At 36.7% G+C, this 9,709-nt stretch overlaps 1 protein-coding gene across 1 annotated transcript in view; it reads right to left on the reverse strand.

The window, feature by feature from the left end:
- Positions 1 to 9,709, reverse strand: part of NAALADL2 (N-acetylated alpha-linked acidic dipeptidase like 2) — a 291,258-nt gene that overhangs the window by 128,072 nt on the left and 153,477 nt on the right. Inside the window, exon 5 of the mRNA XM_009638747.1 lies at positions 6,765 to 6,908. Coding sequence (XP_009637042.1) covers positions 6,765 to 6,908 — 144 coding nt within the window. The remainder of the gene's footprint in view (positions 1 to 6,764; positions 6,909 to 9,709) is intronic.

Raw genomic sequence — 9,709 nt, forward strand, 5'->3', positions numbered from 1 at the left:
TGGGAGCATCAAGTACTAACTAAATTCATGCATTTCGATAACAGTTTCTGGATCATAAAACCAGAAGTTATTTCATACGATTGCAGAAACAAGGTACATTGGATCACTTCAAGTATCCCAGTTCTTAACATGAAAAGTTTGAAATCACAATTGAAGTAAAGCTTTCAAACATCCATGGCCATGTTATTTAGGGGGCACTAATTCGGCTGAGGCAGGCAGGATAAAATTTCATTCAACAGATTTCTTGTTCCAGTCATTCAAAACCTTATGTCAGGCTCTAATACCTCAACTGCTAACTTTTTGAGCACACACTATATTAAGATTTTCAGACACCCCCAAAGGCTAAAAATATTTTTTTTTAATCATGAAAGCTACAGTTTTCACAAAGATATTTGCCCTAAGACCTGAAGCTTTAAAATAATATCAAATACCACAGAAAATGATGATAGAGTAAGAGCTAACTGCACTCAATGTAGAAACACTGTAAGCTATTTACATATAACGAATAATCAAATGTTATAGATTTCTTATATTCTATTGGTGATCCTGTATGGAATAATACGGACTGGTACGTGATATTTGGAAAACCCTGTCAAATACACCGGTATGATGAGTATCCATTGAAAGATACATAGCATCAGATTTTGCTGTCATTTCAAACAAATGCTTCATTTCCATTAGACATTTTCTAGAATAACTGAGTAAAACTCCAAACTACTGCTGCCATATTAGACAGCCTAGTTAATGGGCCTTTGAAATGTTACTGGACAAAGAAAAACATATTTGAGTTGTTCTCGGTATTTTGTCATGCCAATTTGAGTACAAAACCTTATCTACTCCATATCTTAAATCAGCTTTCAATGAAGTTCAAACACAGGACTTTAAATGAAGAAATGTAAACGTTATAAACATTTTTGTAACAATGTAACTTACACACCAAAAATACTATATGCAATGTAAGTTACATACTTAACAAAAGTAAGTAAACTTATAAAATAGTATATATTTAATAATTTCTATATTCTCCCTGAAAAAAATATTGCACAACACTATCAAATTGCATATGATAAAATCAATCCTGAATCTATGACAATGTACAGTATTGTTGAATTCTAAAATAATTTTATAATATGGAATATGTCAAAACTCCTAAGCAGATGTCCCTATAACAAAAAACCCTTCCTGTTTTTTAATATAAGCAATACACCGTCTCGGTTCAGTATCTAGTATCCCTAATTTTTTTCCCTACTAGAGTTTTATTTGATTAACCAACTATGTTGCCTACTAAAAATATATTCTGCTTTTTAAATGGATATTCATAGCCCAATCTTGGTCTGAAGAGCTTAATAAATAAACTTTTTGCTATTTGATCGTATTTTCTGACCTACAGTATGGAATCTGACAATAAATCTATTCAGATGAAAAGCTTTTGAAAATAAGTGGTGTCTAGAATAAAGTCCTTTAAGAAGGCTCTAAACTGGGATGGCCTAATGTGATACAGAATAAATGTGTCACACTCAATATCAAAGATAGTTATGAATTTTGAGGATGCTTCATATTGTACAGTTGAATTTCATAACCTCACACTATTTTGAGAGATTCTTTACCTGCTTTACATCAAAACCAAAACATCACACAGAAAAATAACAGCACAGAACAGAATCCTGAAAATATATCTTGATCAGTTAACAATTCTCGTAGAAAAACTCTTGGGGCTTCGGGTAGGAATAGAGAGAACATAAAGAAAAATATGCTTCACACTGTTTATGCTTAATTCTTTTCATGAACTGCTATTTAAAAAGAGAGCAGAATTTAAAGCAACCACAAAAAGAAAATCCGAGAGCATTAGTATAAATGTTTGTAAGTTTTAACATACACTATGTCTGTATTACAGCCGACTCCCCTATTTAACGCGTACTTCTTTGCAATGCCAGTAAGCAGTATCTGCGGAACATCATTATATTTCGACCGTTACGTACAATGAATTCCAATTTGGGAGATACAGCATCACGCACTGCCACCCAATATGCTGGCATCTTTCTCTATTTGTTTTCTTGGATTTATGTTTAGCATAATACAAATGCCTAGAAATTATGGGATTGTTTGCATATTGATATCACAGTGTATGATGGCACAGCCAGCGTTTATTAAATACGGTACCTTTCTTTTCTCTGACAGGTAGCAAGCTACGAAGGAGAAATACATATAACAACATCACAAGGCTGTAGCCTAATAGGAGGATATATCTCTCTCTCCTTTATCGTTTCATGCCCTTCCTCCGACTGAAGACAGGCTTGATTTGCACTCGTGTAGCACTTGGCAGAGAACTTCATTTGTCTGACAATGATGACAATGACCGTATAATATGGAAACTAAAGGACTCTTCCAATTATTCCTTTCATATAATTAATGATTCAGACTACACAGGATCAGAGTTGACTATAAAACTCAGTATAATGACCAGCTGACGTGTGGGAACTGTATAAAATAGATGTTCAAAGTCTTACAGAAATTCTTCTTTATGTTATGCTAAGAACTTTTTCAGTAGCAGTCACTTCTGGTTATCTGTTCCGCTCTCACCTTTTTTGGTAGGTTTGCAGCCAACAATGAAGTTTTGCATTGCAGTCATTAAGATGAGTCAGTACTGATCAATGACTGTATTCTGTAGGCTAAAAAGGGTTATAAAAGATCAAATGATTCTACCTAAAAAGCATTTTGCTCTGAGTCATTTTACTGTCTACAGCAGAATGCTGGGAGTCATTGTATACCTGGCTCTATTATTCACATATATTTGATAACATTCAACTTACTTAAATTATACATGCTTTGGTTTTACTATTTTATAAGTTAAAATATAAATAACTACACCTACTTCACAGCAAAAGGCATTAAGAGCTTGTAAGAATGGGATCTTCTTCTGTGTGTGTTAGCTCTGAAATAATATACCCTCAATGATCTTGGTTGATCCAGACTAAGAGAGAAATAGGGTTGGATATGAACATCAGCCAGCTGAAGAACCTTAGAAGCCTTTAAGTGAGCTCAGTGCATGAATGCTTGCATTACACTTCCCCTAATTTGAGTTAGACTGCTCAGATGTACTAGGTCAGACCAGCTGGCCACCTAGCCCTTATCTCCAAGGATGACCAACAACATGTATGTGGGGAAGAAGGTAAGAATAGGGTGAGGTACGGTGGTTCTTCCTGAGACTTTATTGTGCCCTCCAGTGACTTAAAAGTTACTTAGCTGGGAAGGGGGGCGGGGGGGAGATGGGGACAACTGTGTGTGTGTTTAAACTCTTTTGATTGGTTTTTTTCCCTCAGTGAATTTTTAAACTCATGTAAATTTTTGACTCATGCATGTCTTTAGCATGCACAATATCCTGTGGCTGAAGAGGAAAGAGGGAAGGGGACTTTCATTAATAGCCATTTATGAATAACTTGAACACCTCCCAGCACAAACCCCTGTCTCCATTCACTGCTATCTCCATCTCTTCACTGTTAAAAACAATTTTGATTTTACTTATTGTTTCCTATAACTTTAAACAGCTACTTAGCCATGTGAGCACATTTACTCATCTACCATGTTATCTAACTTTTCCTAAGTTCTAGAGAGGATCTTGGTTGAGGACCTTCCAGACAATATCCCTTTGATCTCCCTATTTATAAGTCTGGCAACTCAAATTCCTGGGGTTGCATTCATCCCCTGAAAAATACGGCACCTTTTACCGTATGACAAGGGAAGCTATTTAATCGTGCAAGTTGATCTGCGAAATCCTCAGGTCTGCCCTTCTGCCACAGGCAGCTGGAGAATGATCACCAGTGAAATCCTAGATCTTTCTCATCTTCTGTCTTCTCAGATGCAAATTATGAGTATGAAAATTCACACTTAAAGCCAAAAGAGAAAAATTAGAATTGTATCTCCCGTGTTTTTGTCTATGAGACTTCCAGGCTACTGAACTTCCATTTAACACCAAAGTATAAGGTTGTTAGTGATGAAAAACACTTTGTGAATTAAATTCCACTGGATAGAATTACTTTAAATACTCAAGAGATTCATTACAAAGGGATGATTTGCACCTGACTGAAATCTACCAACTGGCAGATAGCTTAACAAACACCAAAGAAAGTTTCCTGCAACACAGCAAGATGTTCTTCATTTATGTTTGTAGGAGTGCTTCAGTTTTATGGCAATCTTCACAATGTTCAAGCAAATATCCTAGTAACATTCCGTAAAAAAAGCAAGCTTCAGAAGCGTACAGCTTCTCTATAAAACTTCACTCTTAAATTCCTCCTAATTGCCTATTTTTTGGAAAAAGTTCATGGGAGTGCAGAATTTCAGACTAATGAGGATTAACAACAATGCACTATACTAAACAAAAAGCCAATCTAATTACTAACTTCAACTAACACAAAACTAATAACGAACTTCAATTCGCACTATTCACTTTGCAGGTTCTAAGCATTCGGTATCTCAGATGTCTCTCCCCGTATCCTCCCACTCCCTCTGTCACATTACATCTCTTGAAAACTGCAAGGCTAAGGAAAAAAAGAAGCAATGTGAGACAACTATATCTAAATGTTTAATCATTACTGATGAATCCGCTGTTCAGCTCTCTGTAACACACTGATGAGAGAATGATGATCATTTTATTCTAACAAATTTTAAACCAACCAATCATCTGAATTGCTCATTCACCTCTTTTGACAGGGAAGCGATGAGTTCTACGTCAGAAGTGAAATCTCTCTCTTAAGCTTCTGCAAGTCAACAGGAAGACTGCAAAATCAGCCTTTACTGTCCTCATATGCATTGCTCTGTTCAGCATTTTCTCTTTAGCTATTAGTATTATTAAATAGTTATACTAGATTTCTTCTCGTGAGACCAGTCTTTTTTCTCTTCCATTAAGGAGGTTACTGAACATTTCAGCACACTACATGCTCCAGCACATCTACAGTTTCACCATTATTTCAAGGCAAAATATATTTCATAATGCATTACAGAATTATGCAAGGCTTCTTATTACAGACCCTACTTGCTCAGTAAATTCAGAATTCTTTAAAAAATCCCACACAGATTACTGTGATTCAGAAGCTCCACGTGAAATCAAACACAAGCTGTTGTGTCCACCCAGAGTAAACCAGGTATGGATTGGCTCTCACTAGACTGCTAGCTTGGAATATTCTTTCTTTCCAAAAATTTTCCATCACTCAGAATTCCTGCCTTCTCAGGGAAATAAAACAGACATGCCACACTTGTCTTGGAAAAAGGAGAATAAGCTACCCTTTAGGTGATTCTGTCCTGCAGCCTCCACACAAAGCTATCTGAGAAGCAGACACAGTGCAGCCTTTTATCTTCCTAAAATGAGTGCCATTTGCCAGTCCAAATCCATGCTTTCCTTTAGGCACATCAGCTGTTGAAAATTCCTACAATACTAGCAAGCTTCACGCATCCTACCTGGAATGGTTAAGCACTTGTTCCTTCCAAAATGACCTTTTCCCATTAAAACAGTCTATATCTACTGATTGTGGGGAAAATCAGTTCATCTTTAAAATACCTCGTCAGCCATGCGTGGAGAGCAATAGGCCCGCCTAACCACAGCAGCTTAAGCCATGAAGCATGAGGTCTTTCCGCCTTTCTTTTTAGTATGTCTAACTAGAAATGCTAACACAAGTCATAAAATTAATCAACCTTTTTTATGACTTGTTGTATTGTATTCCTCTTCCACAATAACTTTCCAAAAGCAATAAACAAGTGATACAGCACATATGTGGTAGTACAACGGCTGCCCTTAGCATTTGCTTTTACTGTTCTCATCACTGCATTCAGCACAGGATACAGTGGCTAACTTAATTTGCCTCCCCCTTCCCAGACCACTGCTTCAAATCAATTAATTTAAACAGGCATTATAATAAAATATACTTTTTTTTTTTCATTTTTTTCTAGTGAAAGGTAGACTAGTACAAAACAAAAATCACGACAGAATTACTGTTTAAACATGTGTCTCATCTGGAACATTATCTGGAAGGTGTTCCTTCATTGAAACACTGTGCCCTATCTTTACTAAAAGATTATTCTCACTTTTTTCCCCACATCAGCTGTAAGTTTGTTCAAGTAATAATCTGTGTGACTTTGCTAATGGCATTATTTCTGAAGAGATACTATGAACACATTCTTTCATTACATCTAGCTCTACTCGAGGTATTTTGTTCTTATCATGATGACTGTTTTTCTGGTGAAACTTGGAGGAAAAGGTGCCTGAAGGTTTAGACAACAATACTTTGTTTATTCTACAGCAGATACAAATTAAGGAACACAGAAAGACATATCACTGTTTATAATTATAGCAGTATTATGCCAGAGGTAGAAAAAAGACACTTTAATACTTTAATATTGCTACTGGAGCCTTAATGTTAGAATCACATACTTACTAGTACAACAGGGCCTAACAAAATACACTGCAGAACGAACAAAATCTCCCTGGTGACGGTATCTAGCTAAGAGGGGGGTTTAAGTCAATATTAGGAATTAGAGCTTAATGCCTTATACTAAGATACTTTTTTTTTTTTTTTTTTCTAACTAAAACTCCCATCTATCAGATTTTGGGAGCATAATTTTTAGATTGTTCATAGTCTCTTCCAGAAAGCAGCTAAGCAAAACGTACCCATAATCAGCTAAACCTCTTAAGTTATACACAGCTACAGAAAATGGATTTGGAGTCCTTGACGAACATTTCATAGTTAGAAAAAAAATTATTTAAAAAGCATTACCTGTAGGTGGCATTTGGAGGGGTATACACCTGTCTTTTCGGACAGCGTCCTCAGGTAAAGAAACGAGTCTTTTGGCAAGCACTGCAGAAATTGGTTGTACTAACAGCTTTGTGAGGTTCAGTCGATTTTGTCTGTAGCTTCCATCTTAGACAGAAAGAGAACAGCAATTTAGTAAATGAAAATTGGCAGATTTCTCTTCTGCATCAACAAAACAAAGTAAGTAAATATCTACAATACAGCTTAAAACAACTGATTTAGATAAGCAGCCGTTATTTTGTACTTACCTTGCTGAAAAAAAAAAAAACAACCCAAATATTCAAGAACATGTGTCACAAAATTACGTGTACATATTATTTGGGGAACAGCTCCCCAAGAAAGAAACTGTCAAAGAGCCCAAGCAGATATGAGATTGTGTGTGACTTAAACACCACAAATTAAATTGATGTGTAGCTAAAGGAATCAGTGAAAAATAGAATTACTGATCAGCAATAACTTTCAAATTCAAGTTCAGGGAAGAGCAGGCATTTAAACAGCCTGAAATCATGCACAAGGATCTGTCTGCACTGAACGATGCTACTGCTCAAAAGGCTGTTCGTTTTGCTAGGGATGCCAAAATGTTTAAATTCTATAGAGGTTGTGCTACTCGGCACTAAAACTGTTTAAGGGGCGAGCTAGCACACTTTGGGAGAACTTTGACAAGAAACACAGTACAGAGGATGCACGTTGATGATATACTGGCAACTTGACGAGACGTGCTTCCTTGCATATGCCAAAAGCCTGAAAATTTTAATATATACTTTATTCTTTTTAAGAATACAAGGTGACCATCTCATTGACCCAAAATGACTCAATGTAGCTAAGGTGACTATAACTTATTTTATGAATACAGGGGTGTTTCTGTGATGGAAGGTTGAAGGCTCAGCTGAAGGAAGTCTGGAATAAGAGTGTATTAACCAGACAAACATGTCAAGTGGAGGATGGTACAGACCAGAAAGCGTCAGAATACTTCATTTACACCTTTAAGATCTTAAGAAGCCACAGCACAAACCTCACAGTATCAGCAGATTCATGCGTATTTCTAAATCTCCCTTTAACTGAAAAAAAAAAGAGTTTCCATACATGGCTGACCAACATTGACACATGGGAAGGTTTCCGATGAGATAATGAGATATTTTGGGAGACCAACTGACAGAATTGGGGGCGGGGGAAGCAAACTCAGCACATGGAAATGCTCTGGAGCACTTCAGGACAAAATGCTCATCTGTTTTTCTCAACTATTTCAGCTGGCCTAATAAAGCACCATCTTTTCCCGTGGAAAGCAAGAATACTCTCACAGACAAGCAGCCCACCATGGAGCAGGAGAGGAGGTTCATTGCGTGGTGCAGGAAACAGCTCTAGAACATCCTGCAAAACTCTCAAAGCCTTCCAATACACCTGCCCATACCGAATCATCTCCAAACTTCGAACTAGAGATTCAGAACACCAGGCCTCTCTCTGGGACCTCTATGAAAGAAATACCACATTTTCTGTCGACATGGAGTTCTTTACAAGCAGAAGGCATCCTTTACATTCTGTGTGACTACAATCACAAAAGGAAGAAGCTACCAGAAATCAGCAGCACACGTTCTAATAAATTTCTATAAAATTACTATCAGGAGCATCGTTACTGAAGCCAATATAAAAACATCCACACGCATCTGCCTTGTTTTGTTTTATTTTTGTGCTAGAAGCTCCAGAGACTTCTTACAGGATGCCCTTAATCATAATGCAAAAATCAACCAAGGCTATAACATTTAAATATAGAAAAAAAAAAAATCTCTTGTTCAGCTTTAGTACACAGTGGAAATGTTTTCAGCGTTCACTTTCAAAGAATTAGAAGAATCTTTAAGTGGAAAGGTGAAACTGGTTCAAAACACGGTGATTTAGAAAAAGTTTTGTCTTATCAAAGTTGAGCAGGGTTGCAATATCCCTCAAAGTTGTTACTTTAGTAAATTGATGGTAAAATCAGTTTGCTCAAGCTTTGAGAGACTGTTTCTGGAATCAAAAGGAAACCTAAAATGTCCATCAGATATGTGTAACTGAGACATTGGCTGTCTGTTGTTTGTCAGCCTGCAGACTGTGTTACAGGAGCAATGAAGCCCAAAATGTTGCAGATGAAAAGCATCTCTCCTTTCCTCATCTACCTACAACTTGAGCTTCACACCTGAATAAACTGTGAAAGATACGCTTCTGAGAACAACTTACAGGAGAAAGCATCCCGTGTTTAAAAATGAATCATTTCAGAATATAAGATGGAGTTTGAAGTATGGCACAAAAAAGAAAAGAAAAAAAAAAAAAGATTTAAAATATACAAAGGGAGATTTAAGTTACCTGGAGGAAAAACCTTCTAATAGGAGGAATTCATAAAGACTTGCCTAGGCAGGTGGTAAAATCTCTGCAACTGAAATATTTTTAAAGGAAAGATTAAACAAACGTCTGTCAGGAATGAAGTAGATATGGTTGATCCCCTCCCTGCGGAAAGGTGCTAGATAGATGACCTCTTGACATCTTTTCCAGGCCTGACTTCTGTACAATTCTCTAGTAACTGAACTTCCCGAACTAGTTACAAAAAAGCAGTATTGGAATTAATATTAAAAAATGCTTTAAGGAAAATAAAAGTAAGTTCCTTTCCCTCTGCCAGCCATTTATTAGTTGCCACGAGAGCACCTTGCTTAGGAGACTGAGAAAAGCTGTCTGCATCATGATCCGGATTCAAAAGCAAAAGATTCAAGACTAATCTCCCCAGTAAAACACAGTATACACTGAAAAATCAGGAGATTTCCAGGGCTACTAGTTACAGCACAATCATTCAGTTTTTAAATACCCCTGGGCTTGGTGCTGTACCAACTGCAGAACAGTGCAGTGCAACTTCACAAAGAACCCAATATATAGAAAGAACTTTATGG

Source organism: Egretta garzetta, unplaced genomic scaffold (genome assembly GCF_000687185.1).
Source record: "Egretta garzetta isolate BGI_Z169 unplaced genomic scaffold, ASM68718v1 scaffold560, whole genome shotgun sequence".
Classification (NCBI taxonomy): Eukaryota; Metazoa; Chordata; class Aves; order Pelecaniformes; family Ardeidae; genus Egretta; species Egretta garzetta.